This window comes from Rattus rattus, chromosome 5 (genome assembly GCF_011064425.1).
Source record: "Rattus rattus isolate New Zealand chromosome 5, Rrattus_CSIRO_v1, whole genome shotgun sequence".
Taxonomy (NCBI): Eukaryota; Metazoa; Chordata; class Mammalia; order Rodentia; family Muridae; genus Rattus; species Rattus rattus.
In genome coordinates this window covers 152673635-152692978 of record NC_046158.1, presented here as the reverse complement: position 1 = coordinate 152692978, position 19344 = coordinate 152673635, and the positions used below count along the sequence as shown (strand labels likewise).

The window sequence follows — 19344 nt, the reverse complement described above, 5'->3', positions numbered from 1 at the left end:
ACCATGCTGCCTAGTGAAGGCCTGGGGCCCACTCTCCCAGGTGCTGCCGCTATGAGGGGCTGGGCTGGCTCTCCTGCTCTCACACCCTCTGGGTTGGCTCACCCCTCAGGGTCAGGTCCACTGTGTTGCATAGGTGAGGTGCAGGGCCTGCTCTTCCAAGTGCTGCAGTCATTAAGGGGGAAGGGGGAAGGGCACCACACCCGCACCCATACCACCTAGAAGCAGATGGTTGGCCGGGCAGGCAACTCTCCCACAAGCTTACCCTCAGGGGTTCAGCTCACCTGCACCCCCACCACCAGGGTCAGCTCCACTGTGCTGTCCAGGTGAGGTGCAGGGCCTGCTCTCTTGAGTGTTGCAGCTGGTGAGTTGCAGCTCACCTGCTCTCACACACCCCTGGGCCAGCTCTTTCGACTGCTGTAGGTGGCAAGGGATAAGGATGGGAGGTGGGCCTGAACCCACACCACCTCATGGCAGACAAGCGGAGGGTGGCAGCTCTTCCAAATCTTGCCCTTGGGGCCAGCTTACCAGTCCCCTCTTGACTAGGGCCAGCCCTACTGAGCTGCCTGGGCAAGATGCAGCGCCTGCTCTCCCAAGTGCTGCAGCCAGTGGGGGCAGGGCTAGCTTGCCTTTGCTTATGACCCAGTGAGCAACTTTCCTACTGAAGGAGACAGCTTTTCCACACTCACACCCCCAACCCCCATCCCTTGCCCCCAGGGCCAGCTCCACTGTGTTGCCTGGGTGAGGCACAGGCCCTGCTCTTCCAACCACTGCCACTGTTGAAAGGTGGTCCCAGCTCTCCAGAGCGCCCCATCCGGGGAGGAGTAGAACCAGTTCCGCACAGCCCCTGGACATCCATGTGGTCCCTGGGAAGCTGCCCTAGCCAGGGACATTCCCGTGTTGTTTAATGGTAATCTGAGTCTCGGATGTCACACTAACCCCTGGTGCTGTGTAGCCATGGACCCAGAGGTGGCCCCCAGCAGCAGCTCGGGCTTGGACCTCAGCATGGCCCTGGGTGGCAGGGCTGGCCATCCACAACAGGCTCCTCCTCTCCACCCTTCGAGTCTCCAGTTCCATCTCTCTTCATAATGCTCAAGCGCTCGCTTTTCTCCCCCGCCCCGCCCCAACCTGGCCACCACAGACTCGCACACTGCGATGGCTCCCGCTGCAGGCCGGCCATGTGGTTGGTGGGCCCCTGAGTGACAACCTCCAACCACACTGCATGGTGTGGAGGTAAGCAGATGCCTACACCCGCCTGTGCCCTGCACGGGGGAGGGGACACGGGGCAGGGGTGGTGGTGGCATGGTAGTCTGCAGGTCTCTGTCTGCATGGTGGTAGGTGGGGCTCTGTGTGTCTATGGCCTGTCTGTGCCATGGGGTGGAAGGCTGGTCTGTGGGCATCTTTCCCTGCCCACACCTTGCGGCATGGAGAAAAGCAGGTCTCTGGCTGTCCTCCTCTTCCTGGGCGGCACTGTCTGGATTTGATTTGATTTTTATGTGTCCGAGGCATAAAACAGTTTTGACTACCCAGCCAGACATCAAGCTAGGATGAACACCGCTCTGCCCCTGGCTGATATAAGAACAACATCATCGGGGTTGGGGATTTAGCTCAGTGGTAGAGCGCTTGTCTAGCAAGCGCAAGGCCCTGGGTTCGGTCCCCAGCTCCGAAAAAAAAAAAAAGAACAACATCATCAAGATGTCTCTTTGCCCATTATGGGGTGGTGGGGAGAGGGCGTCCTTTCTTTTTCTTTAAGAAAAGAATCAAGTGTAGCACATGCTTGTAATCCAAGCTGGGGTATGGGGGGGGGGTAAAGGGGATAGAGGGTGAGAGGAGAAGCAGGAGCGGCAGAGAGAGGCGGACCCTGGATCCTGGATCACTGTCCCGTCAGTCAGTCAGTCAGTCAGTCAGTCAGTCAGTCAGTCAGTCAGTCAGTCAGTCAGTTTAGCCTACTGAATAAGTTCCAGGCCAGTGGGGAGACTCTGCAGAAAACAAAACAAAAATCACCTGAGAAAATCACCAAGTTGTCTGTTGGCCTCCACACACAGGTGCACATAGCACACCCATGGGCATGTACCCTGCCCCCAAACCACACACACACACACACACACACACACCACACACACACACACACACACACACACACACACACACACACACACACACCCTCCCAACACAAACAATGCAGCCATGAGAAATTTGTATGTTTGAAAACAGAGTTCATACTTGATGACCCCAGAAAAGAAGTCTTACTATTCCCCTTTCAGAAGAGGAGGGTCAGAAAAGTAGGGTTTCCTGGGTGGAAATCGGTAAACATGGGCCCCCAAGGACAGGTCTTGGCACTCAGTTGGTTCAGAGTACGCAGTGGCTATCTTTTCTTGGGAGATGGGCTTTTCCCAGGGCTTCTGTCTCCTGGGAAACAAAACACACGAGAGAGGGTTAAATTTAGAAAGGCTAAGCAGGTTAGACTAGACCCTTATCCGCCCAGGCAGCAGACTCGGGATGGGAAATTGGCTTCAGCCACAACGAAAACACAGAAGAGGAAGTCTTGACACCTGTGAAATGAGAAAGGCAGAAACGGAGTCTTGATGGGAGTCTACTCGTACGTGCATATGTGCATGTGCATGAGTGTGTGTGTGTGCGTGCATGAGGGCATGAATGTGTGTATGCGTACGTGTGTGCATGCAGGTGCATGAATTTGTGTGTGTGAATGTGTGTGTATGTGTGTGTGAATGTGTGTATGTGTGTGTGCATGAGTGTGAATGTGTGTGCATGAGTGTGAATGTGTGTGGATGTGTGTGTGCATGAGTGTGAATGTGTGTGGATGTGTGTGTGCATGAGTGTGAATGTGTGTATGTGTGTTGTGTATGTGTGCATGTGAACGTGTGTATATGTGTGTGAATGTGTATGTGTGCATGTGAATGTGTGTATATGTGTGTGTGAATGTGTGTATGTGTGCATGTGAATGTGTGTATATGTGTGTGTGAAAGTGTGTATGTGTGTGAATGTGTGCGTGTGAATGTGTATACGTGCATTTGTGTGTGTTTATGTGTGTGTGCATGAGTGTGAATGTGTGTGGATGTGTGTGGAAATGTGTATGTGTGCATGTGAATGTGTGTGTGTGTATGTGTGTGTGTTTGTTGTGTGGATGTGTGTATATGTGTGTGAATGTGTGTATGAATGTGTATGTGTGCATTTGTCTGTGTGTGAATGTGTGTATGTGTCTGTGAATGTGTGTGAATGTGTATGTGTAGTTTGTATGTATGTGTGTGTGTATGTGTGTATGGTGTGTGTGTGTGTGTGTGAAGGTGTGAATTGTGTGTGTGTGTGTGTGTGTGTGTGTGTGTGTGTTGGCAGCAGCCAGGTCCAGGCTTGGACTGAGTGGGAGAGCTCCTGACCCTGGGCAGGCAGCCTTGCCCTGTCAGGGAATCCTGGGAGGTGACAGGGTACACAGGCCGTGAGCTGCTAAAGTGCTGAGTAACATTTCCTAGCCACACATCACCCTTGTCCCTGGGCCCTTCCTCTTGCCCAGATGCTGTCCTCCAGCACTATCTCCCTGCACAAAGTCCCTGTCCCTTCACCCTGCCACCCAGCACGTCTCGATTAGTACTGCTAAATGGCAAGCCCAGAGGTACAGTGAGGGAAGGGCTGGGTAATGAACTCCCATTGGTTTCCTTCACAAGATCACTGCCTTAATTTACGAGGCCTGAGTGAGTCTCATTTCCCCAGTGCACGTTGAGTAATTAACTATTAATAAAAGCATTACTGAGTTAACCACGGGGGCATGTTTAATTCATGGGGCAGCTGGGAACAGGACGGGTAAGGCTCAGTGGGGGATTCCTCTTAGGGCCAAAAGACAACAGCAGGGGGCCCTGCCCTGCTAGACCTCAGCCTCCTGTGGCAGGCTATTCCTGTTGCCCCTAGGCAGAGGGGCCTAATTGGCAGGAGGGCATCGAAACTGCCTGGCATCCCTCCTTGGAGGTGGCAGTGCTGGGGAGATGGAGCCTTGGGGCTCTGGGAGGAAGGACTCCATCCAGTGACCAGAGTAAGTGACCTTGGGCAAGTGACCTTGGGCAAGCAGACAAATCTCTCTCAGCCCATTCTGTAATCTGGAAACTGAGACTTTAAGTAACAACCACTTCCCAGTGCGGGCTAAAGCATTCAGGGGTGGCACGGATGGGCAAAGGGTGGCAAAGCTTTGGTGTGGGTGTTCCTCAGGACCTGCGAGCGCACACTGATGAGGGAACATGAGGGAGATGAGACACTTGGTCCTCGAAGTGGACATCCCTGTCAGAATACCTTCTGGCGGCCATGCCGTTTTCAGAAGCAAGCCTGTTACTCCCCAGCCCTCTCCTGTGCACTGCCACCCAGCCACAGTGAACTGGATCTGAAAGTCCGAGCACCACCCCGACACCTACTCGACCTCAGTGCCTTTATGTCCGTTCTGCCCTTTGTGGGCCATGCTTTTTCCCTTCTGTCCCTGTAAGCTCCTATATTGTCCTGAGGAAGTTCACAAGGTCAGGCCTTTCTCAAAGTGGCTCTCCTGACCTACATGGTCCCAGACAACTGGTTGTGCCCTTTTGTGTCTCCCATCCTACCACTGCCTACTTATCTCCTTACCAACTACCACCTATCTATCTGCCAACCTATGCATCCATATATACATACACTTACATACATGTATATACACCTACATACATGTATATACACCTACATACCCACCTGCTCACCCACCCATCTATGCACTCATCCATGCATCCATCCCTCCCTTCATCCATCCATCCGTCCCTTCATCCATCAATCCATCCATCCATCGATCCATCGATCCATCAATCCATCCATCCATTCATCCCTTCATCCATCCCTTCATCCATCCCTCCCTCCCTCCATCCATGTACTTATTCATTTCCTTATCTACCCATCTGCCTATGTGTTGATGTGTGTGTGTCTGTCTGTCTGTCTGTCCGTCCACCTGTGTATCTATCTATGCATCAATCTCTTTATCCATCCACTCACTTACTCACCAATCCACTTACCCATTTCCTCATCTGTCCATCCACCTACTCAATCATTTACCCACTTACCCATCTATTTCATCCAACCACCCCCCTCACACTCCACACACACCCCCCCACTCATCTATGCACCCAACCACGCAGCCATCTACCCATCATATTTCCCGCATGCCTTCATATACTTCTGAGCTCACTGTCATTCTGGACAAGTCTGGCTCTCCTTAGACCAGCAGTTCCTAACTTTGTAGGAGGTAAAAACTGTTCCTCAAAAGAATACCCATGTGCACATACATGCCAGGTGGTGATCTTCTCTGCAGGGTCCACGGAGATCCCTGATGGCCTTGGATCTTGGTTGTTGTCCTGAGAATGAAGACATCATGACACAGTGGGGGGTCTGTCTTGATTTCATGCCTCATTCCAGTGGCATGCCCACCGCCAGTGACAAGAGTAGCACCAGGTCACAGCGGTGCCTCTCGTCCCTCCTGGTAACTCTGATGGGGACTAAGCATTAGGACTGCCTTGCCTTCTCTCTCGCCCAGGGCTACTTTCTAGTAGACTTCCATATCTCTCCGTGGACTCCCCAGAGGGGCCTCTGGGTTCAGAGCTCTGCACACGTTCCTAGAGGGTGAGGCAGGTGCTTGATGACTTCCATGATGTCTATGGTTTTAACCAGGCAGGCGCCTGCTGATGCTCCAGAAGCATTTCCTGAGTGTGCTCTGATAGACGTCCTGGTCCCCAGCAGGAGTGTTCTTCTCAGACACTAAGAGAAAGGGATGGCCCTGCCACCAGACGCCAGGGCCTGGGGGTTGCTGGCCTGTTTTAGGGAAGTGTATTAGGTTGCCAATGAGACTGTAAATAACCATGGGAACAGCAGTCAAGCTCATTGGTTGCTCTGATGCTGGGGGGGAGGGGCCTGGCTGGTGTCAGGGCTGTGTGGCTGGGGGGCAGGCAGAGGTCAGACTGGCAACTCATGGCTGGTGGGGGGTGGAGGATGGGAACCAGCCCATTTTACTGAGCAAATCATTGCAAAATTACAACTAGCACTGCCCATTCACACTTAAAACAAACAAACAAAACAATAAGACATTTTAATAGCACTTAGGGAGGAGTATGTATGGATAAAATACCACACTATGGCGCTCAGAGGACAATCCGTGGGAGATGCTGTTTCATCCTACCATGTGGGGCCCAGGGATCAAACTCAAGTTTCGGGTTTGGTGGCAAGGCCTTTTTGCTGACAGAGCTGTCTCTCCACTACGAATTTCCACTACTGGAAATTCCCCTGTGAAATGAACACCGTTAAGAGGCTCCCCTAAGAGTCGGGCTCCTCTCCCTTGTCACCTGGGTAGGTTATGATATCCCCGATCTGCATCCCGACAGCTAATAACTGTGTCCAGCACTGAGGGGATTTCCAGACATCTCTGTCTCCATGGTTGCTCAGGAGATAGCATTATTCCATTTGTGGGTAAAGAAACCAACTTTGGGGTGGGGGTGGGGGACCAGCAACATGCCCACTGGGGCAGAGAAAAATGGATGACTTCTAGATCCTCGGCCTGTGTGAGATTAGTTTCCACAGCCAAGATGAAATAGGTCCACGCATCCTAGCTGTATTGGGCCACCTGGCATTAAATAACTTACATGGAGGATCAGGGAGTGGCCTCTCTGCCCTGTCCTCCCCACACCTGCTCTCATTCCCTGGGTTAGGACAAAGGACTCGTCTTCAAGTGCAGCAGCCCGCCATGTGCCCAACACTCCCTGGTCCCCACCCCCACCCCCCTGGAAGGAAGATGCCGGATCTGCCACCCTCAGGTCTTTCGCCTGTGCCAATTCATGATAAACAAGATGCTTGCAGGTACCACAGGGCAAATTCTCCTGGCGCCAGGCAACTTCTCTCAGCCCACTGGAATCTTTACAGCAGAGGGAGAAACAAGTGGAGATGATCCCCTGAGCCCCAAAGGTAGAGAGGGAACCAGAATTAAAGATTCAGGTACACCAGGCTCTCGGCAAACCTCTGGCTTGTTCTTGTCCGCACACCAACCACAAGCGTCCTAGTATATTGGGGTCATTAACCTTCCTCTCACTGTGGGCTCCAGGGAGAGGCGGTGGGCATGTAAGCACTTAAAACTCAGACCTAGGTCAACCCCCGCCCCCTTTCTGCTGCTGCAGCAGCCCTGGAGCTGGGGACAGACTGTACAGCCTCAGAGAGACCAGTCACATCCTCGGCTTCCCTCAACCTGGGCAAACGCTGAGTTGCCATGGTGACGCTGCAGCCCCCAAGATGCAGTGGCTGCAGACAGCATGGGTGGTTGGAGGGCTCAGGGCTGAGGGTGGACAGTCTAGACCAGGAGGCCAGGCAACTGGGTGGACCGGGTGGGGGAGGAGGGAAGGGAGGCCTCCTCTAGGCCTGGCTGGTAATTGCTGCTAAGTGAGGGGCTGTCATTGAACCCAACATGTGAGTGGTGAGGGCCCACTCCGCACCCTGTAATTACTGCACCAGACAGCAGTGCCAGATTGTGTCCTGGAGAGGGGGGCGGTGCAGAACAGACAGGAAGCTCTCATCCACCTGAGCCAGTGGGCTGTGCGGCTCTCCCCCTCACAGGCAGCCTTCTCAGGCCCTCTCGGCCGACTCTTCCCACATCACTGGGTTGGAACAAGAGCATTTTGTAATCCTGACCTCTGAGCTTGCAGAACCCAAGACAGGCCAGGGCCAGATAAGGTGGCTCCCTGGAGTGTGGAGGTTGGCAGGGAAATCGGGACTCAAGGCTGGTCAGAGTTCCTTTGAGGATGGTTGCTCCTGGGCCTCAGTCTCCCTGCCACTCTCAGCTCCCAGGGGATCCCTCTACAGCAGGGGTGGGCAAGAACTCACTTTTGGAAACCAGATTTTACTGGGATGTAGCCACGCCCCTTGTGTCTGTGCCATGCAAGGCTTCTTGCCTGCTTCAAGTTGCAGCAGACACCATATGGTTCTCAATGGAAATATTTACCCTCGTCCTTTCCACAAGTCTGGAGTCCGGCTCACGTTCTGGGCATAACCAATGGAGCTCCAGTCGCTCCAGCTCTACACAGAGCCCCTCCTGGGTCTTTGCCCAGGGGTAGCAGCAGGCAGGGCTGGAACCAGTGTGGGCAAATGGCGCCACCTGCTGTGGGTGCCTGAAGCACTTTTGTGAGCGAGCCTCCTGGGTCAGCCGCTCCCCTGCCAAGGCAGAGAACAGCTCTGAGAAGGGGCAACCATCACATGTCAGGCCACAAGAGGGCTCAGCCCTGTGTCATGGCCCTAGAGAAGTGCACAGACTGGCCCATGTTACAGAACAAAATCCCCCCTGCCCAGTGACGGTAAATTCTTCCTAAGTCTTAGTCTCTTGGTTCTTGGCAGTATTTTAGGACTACATAACACTTAATCTGTAACATTTTCCAGAAAGCCTGAGATAGACATTATCCCCCCTTTTAAGCCCAATCTTTTAAAAACATACACAACCTACAGCACAGAGAAGCTAAGTTATCCACCTAAGGTCACACAGCCAGTAAGAAGACAGAACCAGATTGCAAGTCTGGGCTGTGGAACTGGTAGTCTCCAGAAGATGGCACTGGGCAAACACGCATTTATTTCCTGCTGTGGGTCCATGGTGTGGCCCCAAGGATGGGGCCTGGGGCACAAACAGGAGCATGAGCTACAGAAGGCAGGGCAGAGGCCAGGCCCCAGGCAGGGAACGGAGGAGAGGCCAGGCCCCAGGGCTCTCCTTGCTCTCGTGCCTTAGGCAACATTGTGCTGTGGAGAAGGAAATCATTATTTCAACTATAAATAAATCTACTCTCCGAGGAAGCTGCTGTCCAGGTGATGAGGCCCAGCCTCTCCATGACTCCTTCCCAGATGCCCCACAGTCTGAACCTGAGAAACTACCTCACCTCTGAGAGCCAGAGCAACCGTGGACAGGCCGCTGGCTCCCTTCACTGACAGCTCAGATTCCAGGTGAGCCTGGCTTCGCTATGTGGGACCAAGCTGCACAGGAGAGAACAGGAGCCTCAGAGCTCTGGCCGGTGGCTCTGCGGCCACCACTTGCAGCTGCTCTGAGGAACCAGCCGGGCCCCTGGAGCAGTGGCGACTGGAGCAGTGGCGACTGGAGAGCGGTCGACTGGAGAGCGGTCTGCTTCTGCCGCTTCCGCGCTGGTCACTGCTGCCCCTGGGTCATGAAATACTCCTCTTCACCGTTGTCCTCCTCCTGCTGGCTGCTCTGGAGCAACAGCTCCAGGTCGGCGCTGGAGCCCAGGCCCTTCCGGGGCTTAGGGCCACCATCACCTTGGGGTAGACACACCATAGTTACTGACCCTATATCCTCTCAGGGGGCCAGAACCATCTGGCACATGTCCCCATCTACAGCAACAGCTGGTGAGCGGGGCTGGATGGCAGGACACTCAGTAATGCTAAGCCGTGGGGAGGAGGCCACAGTACCTCTGGAATGTAGGGCCTTGAGGGCCACGTGCAGGGAGATGCCAGAGAGGCAGAGGGCGAAGCCCAGCCAGTTCAGGAGGCTGATCTGGTCACCCAGCAGGTGAGCTGCCAACAGCAGGGTGCAGACTTCCTGTGGGCAGAGGCAGGACATGGGTCAGAGGCTGACTCTGTGGCCTGGAGAGTGGGGCTCTGTGTACGCTGAGGCCAAAGCCAGACCGGCTGAGGTGACAGGCAGCCTGTGCCCAGGCCACTGGCCTGCAGGCCTGGTGTTACTGAAGTGCAGATGCGTAACTCTCAGCAAAAGTGGAATGCCAACCAACCCCCAGACCACGGCACAGGTGCCCCCCGCTGTCTGCTTGGCAGCCACAGATGGACAGCCCTCAGCGTGGCTTTGTTGAGACGGGCCTCTCCTCATCATAGCTAGATGCTTAACACCCAAACGTTGGCTTTGGGGGTCACTGCTCCATCATGGGGTCTACCTGGCTAGATGGGAACTCCTTCACAGACCTGACCCGTGTGCCCAGCTCTCAATGCTGGGACTTTTCACGGGTCAACGTTCAGTGTCCCAGGTCACTGCCATTAACTCGAGCTGCCAGTCAGGTACTATGTGGGCACACTGCAGGCCCAGTGGTGTGAGGCTTGGCCTGCAGCCTCAGAGCTGTGCACTGGCGAGGTGTGACACTTGCTCAGCTCCACAGGGGGAAATCACAGCCCATCACACTCTGCTGTCTGTCCTCCAACCTTCTCAGGGCGCGGAGACAGGAGCAGAGCTGCTAGAAGCCCTCTCGGGGTTCCAGCCTGGGTAGGTCTGGGGTCACTCCCAGTGTGTACCTTAAAAATGCCAGCGATGGAGAGTGTGAGGCTCGAGGTTCTGGAGACCAAGAGGAACTCAGAGAAGCCCAAGCCAAAGGCCAGAATCCCTCCGAGGAGGAGGCTCCCCAGAACCCACAGGAGCAGGCCCGGGTCCTGGAAGCGGAAGATCTTCTCAGAGGTGGACAAATGGAGACCTGAAAGCAACAGGGAGAATGGGCGGGAGGCCAGGGCCTGTACAGCACAGCTGGCCCTGCTCAACAGCTACTGGGTTTCTTCAGCATGGCATTGGGGGGGGGGTGGCTGAGTCTCTGAGGTAGGAGAGAAGGACGGGGGCTTTAAAATAGCCCCCCATAGACTGCCTGAGATTCAGGGACCAAGGCAGGCACTACAGAGCCCAGGGCAATACATGTCCATTATCAGAACAGGAGGAATTGTACCTGTGGGCTCTGGTAGAGGCTGACTACATAGGAATGCAAAATGTACAGTAGTGGGATCCCTCGCCTTCAGATTGTGTGCATGGGAGTGTGTGTGTGTGTGTGTGTGTGTGTGTGTGTGTGTGTGTGTGTGTGTGGACTGTGGTGGCCTCCTTTGGCTGTGGATTCCCCTCTTGACAGTATGACAAGACAGCGACTAGACTGTCATTTCTTCAGCAAGCAGTATAATCTAGTGAACTTATCTCAAAACATAAAAACACACCCCCCAAACCCTGAGCTGAGTGCAGTGTAACACGCTGTGATCACAGCACCCGGGGCGGGGTGGGGGGGCACAGATGACTGGTTCAAGCATCAGCTACATAGAAAACTACAGCCCGGGCTACACAAGACCCATCCTAAACAGAACCAAAGCACACATATGTAAGCTCATGATGAGGCCTCCGCCCCTTGCTCCACAGCGCACTGCACACCGCACTGATTTTTGCTTCAATTTTCATAAGTGGTGGCTTCCTTCTTTTTTTTTTTTGGTTCTTTTTTTTCCGGAGCTGGGGACCGAACCCAGGGCCTTGCACTTCCTAGGTAAGCGCTCTACCACTGAGCTAAATCCCCAGCCCCGGTGGCTTCCTTCTTAAAGGGTTCCTGGGCTCTTCCCACAGCAAGGCCCCAGGGTGTGTTAAGAGTGGGTGAGGTCAGTATCCACTGGGCACAGTGGACCCCGGAGGGCACTGAAGGCAGACAAGAACTTTGGGGGATTAGGAGGAGGGGGTGCAAAATTCCACAGCGGTGTGCCCCAGGCCAGCAGCCTGGTGATGTGAGCCATCTTGTTTGGTGCTGGGCTCAGAGCGCTGCAAAGGCAAATTGAAGGGAATTCGGGGAAGAGCAACACAAGTAATGAAGGCGCTTGGGGGATTAATTTACCAGAGAAGATTAAAGGAGCTAAGTCCATGCAGCTTTGCTAAGTGGCGGCGACCAGGGGCTTGCGGATGAGGTTTGCAGAGCGGGAACAGTGAGAGGGCCTGGGAGGGGGTGAGTGTGGTGTTTGCTACAAGGGGCATAATGAAGGAATGGGGAGAGATTTTAAAAAGGAAAAGCATGAGGCTCCACACACAAGTTTCCTGGACAACGGGGCTGAGGAATAATTTTCTCATGGAGGCTGGAGACGCTTCGCTGCTTGAAACTTAAATGGATGTGGGATGGAATTTTCTGTAATGACCCTGAGGACAGTTGGGACTCTGAGAAGGAGGGTAAACAAGGGACAAGGACTAATCCCAAAGCACTGGAGGAGGAAAGGTGACAACATTCTGTCCACCTTGTACAGCCCCTGGCCTTGCCTCTCCTCTGAAAGCCACAGGAGATGGAACAGTTGTCCATGTGCCCAGGCTGTCCCCCAACCCCAGCTGTGGAAGGAGCCACTCTGTCCACCCTGGCTAACATCCATGGTTAAGCTTCCTGCCCTGCTTGCCAGGGATCTGGATGACATCAATTCACCGGCCCACCACTCATCCTCTACCATCCCCCTCTCCAACCCAGGCACCCCGCCTGTGACAGACACTCCCTGGGAGGCATGTGCACAGTGTAGCAGTGGGCCTAGCCTCCTGCTGCCAGGTTGCGGGCACCTAGTGTGGCTCGCTTAAGAGCTATGGGATTGTGGGCAAGCTTTCAATGTTGTTTTCTCGGTTTCTTTCTCCTACTGAATAGGGATGACGACAGGTTGTAAGGGGAAGACAAACCTGTGCATTTAAAAGGTCGCAAGCAAGGGGCTGGGGATTTAGCTCAGTGGTAGAGCGCTTGCCTAGCAAGCACAAGGCCCTGGGTTCGGTCCCCAGCTCTGAAAAAATAAAATAAAATAAACAAACCCCAGCTATGGCTGATAGAGGTGGGGGTTCAGGAGTTCAAGGTCACTCTTCTCTAGGTGGCTAGTCTGAAGCCAGCCTGAGCTATGTGAAAGGTCGCAAGCAGTTCAGGTGCCTCTGGGGCTGTCCTCAGCCTCCGCTCTGACTCCTTGTTCACACCTAATTCCTCTGCAGCCTTGGCTCCTGGGGATCTACCCATTCTGTGTGTCTGTCTATTCCCAAACCACGGCTGCTGGGGAGGACTGAGTTCTGGGTCTGCGCAACCTCTACGGCTAGCACCGTGCTGAGCTCAGAGGGGTCATGTTGGATCTGCTGTTCTATGGTACCCAGGGGGAGAAGACCAAGCGTACCTTCGAATATGGCAAAGAGAGGGAAGAGCCCCAGAAACATGAGTGGCTGCAGGTGGAACATGGTGTCAATGGGATTCTGGAGACCTGCAGGACAGGACACAAGTTTTGTCAGGCCGGGCCTGTTGGCCTGGGTTTACCCAGCCCCCAACCCTCCCTGGGGGGCTCACCGAGATCGGCTTTCTGAAGAAGCATTTGCGTAAGGGTCCAGCGGATGCCGCCAATGAACGAAGCCCCCAGCACCAAGGCAAAGCCCTCCACGTTGAACTGCGTGGACTTATAGGTAAACATGAAGAGGCCGCCAGCAATGAGCAGGACCACCAGGACCAGCGCTGCACGCTAGAGGGGGGACAGTGTGGCTCGCTGGGAGCTCCAGGCTCAAGCATGTGCCGTGTCTCCTTCTGTGCCTCGTCCCCTCCAAAGGCCCACTGACGGACTCAAGGCTGACATGCAGCGGGCATGTTCCTAACGTAATACTTGTTCTGAAACACTCAAGTACTGGTGCCCTTCCAGGCTCCGAGTGCCCCTTAACAGACAGGACCCGCTGAGTTGCCCCAGGGGAATCCCAGGGCCCGGGCCAACGCTGAGCCTGCCACACTTACTTCTAAACCTTCAGCTGTCACCCATATCTAGGTCCCCTCCCCAAGAAAGGCATTCCAGAGACACGGGGCCGGCAGCGTCCTGCCACAGAGTGACAATGTGGGGCTCACCAGCTCCTCCAGCTTGAAGATCAGAGAGAAGATCAGGATAAAGAGCACAGCAGAGGATTTGGTCATCGTGTACCTGGAGCACAGCAGATACCCACAATGCATGGCGGCAGACCCACCTGAGGGCAACCAGGCCCCAAAGGAGCCAGCCAGTGGGGTCTGTGTGGGTATGCCACCTTTCGTGGGAGGAAGTCTCTAAGAGGCCTGGCTGTCACTGAGGGATGAGCTGTGGGTCTGACGCCAGGCCTACTCAGTTTGTTCTTTACCTGGCTGGGGTAGAGACAGGTAAGGAGGACAGAAACTTGGACAAAGAGAAGTGAGGGGCTGCACTCTCTCTGAAGCAAGACATCAGAGCTCTGACACACAGTGCTCCACTGCCCGGTTCTCCTGACACGCACGCACGCACGCACGCCTTGCACACACACACACACACACACACACACACACACACACACACACACACACACACACACACACACACACACACACACACACACACGCATGCCCGCACACACATACACATACACACACTGGTTCCCATCCCTCCCCAACCCTGCCAAGAACTCATGGCTGCTCTGTCCTGTCCCTTGGCTTCCCCTTGCTGCCTGGCCAGCAGGTGCAGCCTATCTCTCTGCCCTGGGCTTATGACAGAGCAGAGGACAGGAGGCTTCCTGGAGTGCCACCAGGTGCCAGGGAGGAGCTGAGAGGGAGATTGAGGGCTGGTCGGAGAGAGCAGCAGTGGAGGAGTGGCCCATTGCTGGCTGTGGAAGTAAGTTTGGCCTGAAGAGGGCGGAGGGTGTGGTCAGTACTCACAGCGACACAGTGATGTAGAGGAAGCTCCAGTTGGACAGGCCCACGTCAAGTGCTGTTGCCAGTGCTGTGGGGACAGGGAGTTCAGCCAGGGCGGCCAGTTGGCAAGCATAATGCTGAAACTCTTGAGGGCCTGCTTGCCTTTTCTTCCACCACGCAACTCAGGGTAACCCCTAGCCAAAGAGTCTATCCTGCTTAGGGCTGGAGTCCCTTCTGACTGGCTAGGCCTGCTAAGCCCCTTTACTCCTACTCCCTGCTCCAGCAGACTTTTCTCCTTTCTGACCTCACATACCCAGGGTCAGAGGTTCCCATCCACTTCAAGTCTTGCCCACTCAAGAGTAGTCCTAGGAAATCTTTTAGCCCCACCCGGCATGGCCACATGGTGAGGCTCCCCAGTTCTGCACTTGGTAGAGCCCACTGAGGCACATGTGAACCAGCACAGACAAGGACACTGCCTGCTTTGCTGAAACTCGGCTGCGGGAGAGGGGTGGGGAGGAGAGGAGTTGGTAGCATGTGGCCACAAGGGCTTCTGCTTTCTGGCAGCCCTCCTCCTCACACTGGACCCACCTGTGGGGGCCACTCTTCTGAGGTAGTCAGTCCAGCTGAGCACCACCCGGGCCCTGTGGCTGGAGCACTGGACCAGTGCCCTGGACAGGGCGGAGAAGAGGAAGATCACGGCCAGGTGCAGCATGGTCATGAAGAGGGGAAAGTGGAAGCTCTGTGGGGCCCAAAGCAGACAGCAGGATTAGAGAGATGCCACAAGGCCCCTCCGTCTCCTCCCTCTAGTGGCAGGGGCCAATCCAGTGCTCTGCGTGACCCCCATGGAATGAGGGCTTAGTCCCCACTGTGGAGATCACAGAGAAGTGGCAGCCCAGGGACTCAATCCCTGCCCAGTTTCATCACCACCACCCCTGCTAGCCACCTGCTTAGTCCGCCTGGGACCAATGTCTAGGAAAAACCACCATGACCCAATGTGACTGTCCCAAGTACGGCCACCTGTGTGCCAGTCCCACGCTCGCTTACCTTTGTGAGCCATTTGTTGTAGAACGTGATGCCTATGGAGAAGCAGTAATATAGAAGAACCAGGCCCAGGGTCAGCGCTGCCTTCCACACAAAGGCGACGTCCAGGGCCCACCTCCCCATCCGTGGGCCAGCAGGAACAGGGGCCTCTCTTAAAGGTGGCTGGCAGGGAGAACCAGCAGGACTGGACCACCGTTTTCAAAGGGCGGCTCCCCTGGCTGGAAGAGTCCTCTCGGCCTCCATGATGCGGAATGGGCAGTGGGCCCTTGACGGAGTCCTCACCTAAGGGGCTGGTGGCTGGAGCCAAACTGTTCCATGGTTAGCTGGATGCAACGGTCACGGGTCCCCAGCTACACAGCTGGAGAGAAGAGAGGCGGGGTCAGGTACAGACCAGCTCTGGCCACCAAGAGACCAGAGGCCACGGGTCCTGCCCCAGTCCAGGTACTTGAGGCTCTAGTGCACATTCAAACTGTCTTCCACACAGATGGCTGTGGTCTCGTCAGCCCTTGCTCTGGCCCTTCAGCAGCCCCCAGCTGCCTTCATGAAGGCCAAGCTCTGCCTGGAGTTGCAAGGTCTAACCTGGTCTAGTCTGTCATTGTCAGTCTGTTCCCAGCCAGAAGGGATGGCGGGAACACACACCCAGCTCACCCTTCTATCCCTCCTCAGTGTGGCCAACTTCAGTATAAATCTTGTCCCTCGGGAGCCTGTCTGTGACCCATTGCTCTCCTGCTTCCTTTTTTGGTAGCAACCAAGAGGGGAGTGATTTGAGTGGACAGACTTTTTTTTTCCCTTTTAGTGCTGCAGACAGAACCCAGGGCCTCATGCTTGGGGCCATGCTCCCAGGGAGCCACACTCCCGTCCCCTCGTGTAATGCTTGTAAGGTTACACTCCACGAGGGCCGCACACCCACCCCGCCTTCTCTATATTCCCTTTTAGTCTGATGACTATGACAGAGAGTGGGTATGGGATTTCAGGTCTTTAGGACCTCGAGTGGATCAGCTGTACCTTGCCCTGGTCTCCAACAGCTAGTCTCAACACCGCTGAGTGCCCGGGCAAACCCGGCTCAGGAGCCCTGGCTCTGCGTGGGTGAGCCTGGCTCACGGTTCTAATGGGCTTCTTCAGGTGTCCTGCAGGTGTTTCCTCCCCACCGTGCTGAAATGCCAGCTCCTCTGGGAGCCCTCCTGAATCACGAGATCAGACTCCTCCCCAACCAGGCTGGACAGACAGACCGCTCTGCACTCTGGAACCTGTTATCTTATCTCCTCCTCGAGGGCAAACCGGGCTGGCTGTGGGCTTTGCCCAAAGGACTCCTGGACTATGGCTATCTTTAGAGGAGCTTGGAACCCAGGGTGGTGACCTGGAGGAGGTGCCCAGCATTTAGTGAGCAGGGACTAGAAAGGCTAAAAAGGCTTCTGCATCCGGAGCACCTCTGACAGTCACAAGGCAGAGGGCCAGCCACTGCTTTCGGCAAACCAGTTTTTCCGGGGCTCTGCCATACATTGAAACTGTTAAGAATACCATGTGGGCTGCCCAAATGGAATGCCGCTTCACTGACGGCAACAGCGCTCACAGCTCTGGAGCTGCTGGCATGGTGGCTGTGAGCTTCCCCTCATGGTGGGCTCACTTTTGTGGATTCTACAGCAAGAAGAATTCTCACTGCGACTCCAGCACCGCAGAAACGAACAGAGCGAAGCGTGTCTTATTTCACCACCGATTATCTTCCTTTCGCTCTACAGTTTGGGCACCACTGACTTCCAGGTTAATAAACAGGCCATGACTAAAGCCATGGTGGGTCCAACGAGGAGGCCTTGCCCCACGTGCGTAAGGCAGCCTTATATCTTGATACACTTTCTGTAGGCTCACATCCCCCCAGCATGAGGCTGGCTCTGGTCACCAGGAACTCCAGAGGCAGATCCAACTGCTAACCAGACCTGTTCACCTGATCTCACCTCTGATCTCAGGCTCCCGTTGACACAGCTAAACAGTTGGGGACCCAGGGTCAAACCTTCCTCAAACAGACCTCGAGGTTCCCATTCCCTCAATGCTTGGGGCTCTGTAGCCTGAGACTACTGAATCTTTCTGGGAGAGGCCAGTCTTCTACGCTGCAATTCATTATCAAATCCCTGTTTCTACTCAGCAGATGCCACGAGTTTCATGTCCCCCACCCCAAGTTGTAACAACCCAGGCTGTGCCCAGAAATTACTTTGTAGTGCTGGTCTAGCATGTGGAGGGTCTGGGTTGAGTCTCCAACACTCCAGAACAGCCCACACCATGCTCCCTGAGAACCACCACCTCCCATTCCCAGGCAGTCGTGGGGCACACTACATGCCAGGGTATCCTGTTCCCCTTTCTCTCAACTTACTAACCTGACTACTTCTGACCACTTCCTCCTTGGTCAATGTACTGCCATTTGTCTACTGTTCAAGCCTCACCTTTCCTTCAGAGAGCTTCTCGAGCTCCCCACCTCTGTGGGACACCATGCAGAAAGTCACCTATCCCCATACGCAAAGACAGAGCTCAGCCAGAAAGGACCCCAGGAAGCAAACAGACATTCACTCTGTGAGTCCTCACTAAGCAGTGATTTGCCTCACACTGGCTAGACAGACCTATGGGCCTAATCCTCCCTCAATGGTAAGGGAGAGCGGGTTTCTAATCACATCAACCCAAGCAAGGAATTCAGCGGGCGTCCCTTTCCCCAAGAAACTGTGCCTACCTCAGAGCAGGGTGGGCAACGATGCTGTAACACCTGGCTGCCCTCTAGCTCCTCAGCAGAATGTGGCTGTACAGCTTAGTGCTTCAAAGACCTGTGAGAAAACCCGTCTGTGTCACCGACAATGGAGACTGCGTTATCTGGCCTGCTCTGACTCAGTTTCTCTAGCTGTGTGGTTTTGGGGCAGGGGCGTCACTATCTCGAGGAGCAGCACTTGACACTGGCCCGTGGTAAGAATCATTCCGTCACAAAGCTTCCCAAAGTCAGCCCACTCCCTTACCTCAGTCTGTCAGGCTGTTCACTCAGGCAGTTACTCTTTCCCTGTCACCTGGTCAGAGCCCAGGTTTCTGTGGCTCCTCTCATGAAACTGACAGCTTCCTCCTCAGAGACCTAGTGGGTGTAGCTTACCACAGTCTCTGGAGTCTTCTGCTTTCTGTAAAGCTGTCTGACCAGAGCCCTCTCTAACTCAGCCAGTAAGCACTGGTGCCCGAGGGCTGGGACCTGGCCTCTTTGCCGCCTTCATTCCCAGCCCACCAAGACCACCCCAAGCTCTCTGTGAAGGCAGAGGAACCCGGCCCACAGACAGCTCAACCTCAGGGTGCCTCGAGAACCTATCAATATTCCTCAGGTCTCCATCTGACTCTCAAATCTCTTAGAAATAGCCACCCTAACAACTGTTTACTTAGGCCCAAGGCAGTGACCAATGAAGCCATTTCTGTCTCCCAGCGTTCCTCATCTCCTGCCCTGTCCAGTCCACCTTGGTTATTCATGGACCTATCTACTTCTCTTCACTTCTCCCACCACCACAGACTATACGTTACAGTTTCCATTCACCTGCACTTGCCTGCCTTCCAGAAAGAGCCAGAGACTGGTCTGTGGTTAGTGAGGTCAACCTGACAGCATTTAGGATCACCTGGGAGATGGGCCTCAGAGCATACCAGAAAGGGGTTCTCTTGATCAGGTTAACTGATATGAGGAGACCCATGTTGTTGTGGGCAGGGACTCCTGGACTCCATAAAAGTGGGGAGAGGGACACTAGCAAACACTGATGGCTCTCAAGGTTCCCGGCTTCAGGACCATGGAAATGTGACCAGCTGCTTCAAGCATTTACTGCCCTGACTTCCTCACGATGGACAGCACAAGGAACTATGGGGGAAAATAAACCCTTCCTTCCTTAAGTTGCATCAGGGAAAG

At 54.7% G+C, this 19344-nt stretch overlaps 1 protein-coding gene across 2 annotated transcripts; it reads right to left on the bottom strand.

Annotated features, from left to right (window-relative positions):
- Positions 1–8577: 8577 nt before the first annotated feature.
- Slc35c2 (solute carrier family 35 member C2) lies at positions 8578–15865 on the bottom strand. 2 transcript variants are annotated; one of them, XM_032904812.1, is made up of 10 exons: positions 15723–15814; positions 15444–15475; positions 14988–15138; positions 14424–14487; positions 13614–13686; positions 13074–13242; positions 12907–12990; positions 10288–10463; positions 9457–9586; positions 8578–9303 (listed from the first exon to the last, which is right to left on the bottom strand). In XM_032904812.1, exons 3-10 carry the CDS (start codon positions 15115–15117, stop codon positions 9176–9178), a joined length of 954 nt encoding a protein of 317 aa, XP_032760703.1. In that variant the 5' UTR covers positions 15118–15138; positions 15444–15475; positions 15723–15814; the 3' UTR covers positions 8578–9175. The 2 variants fall into 2 exon arrangements, with proteins under 2 accessions (XP_032760703.1, XP_032760702.1); XM_032904811.1 differs by having other exon boundaries at positions 15444–15865.
- Between the last annotated feature and the right edge of the window lie 3479 nt (positions 15866–19344).

Coding starts and splice junctions, on each gene's coding strand:
- Slc35c2 (XM_032904811.1), bottom strand. CDS start 15,563: ATGGGGAGGTGGGCCCTGGACGTCGCCTTTGTGTGGAAGGCAGCGCTG. Junction 15,139..15,443: donor ACAACAAATGGCTCACAAAG/GTAAGCGAGCGT, acceptor TGGGCCCCACAG/AGCTTCCACTTTCCCCTCTT. Junction 9,304..9,456: donor CAAGGCCCTACATTCCAGAG/GTACTGTGGCCT, acceptor GTCTACCCCAAG/GTGATGGTGGCCCTAAGCCC.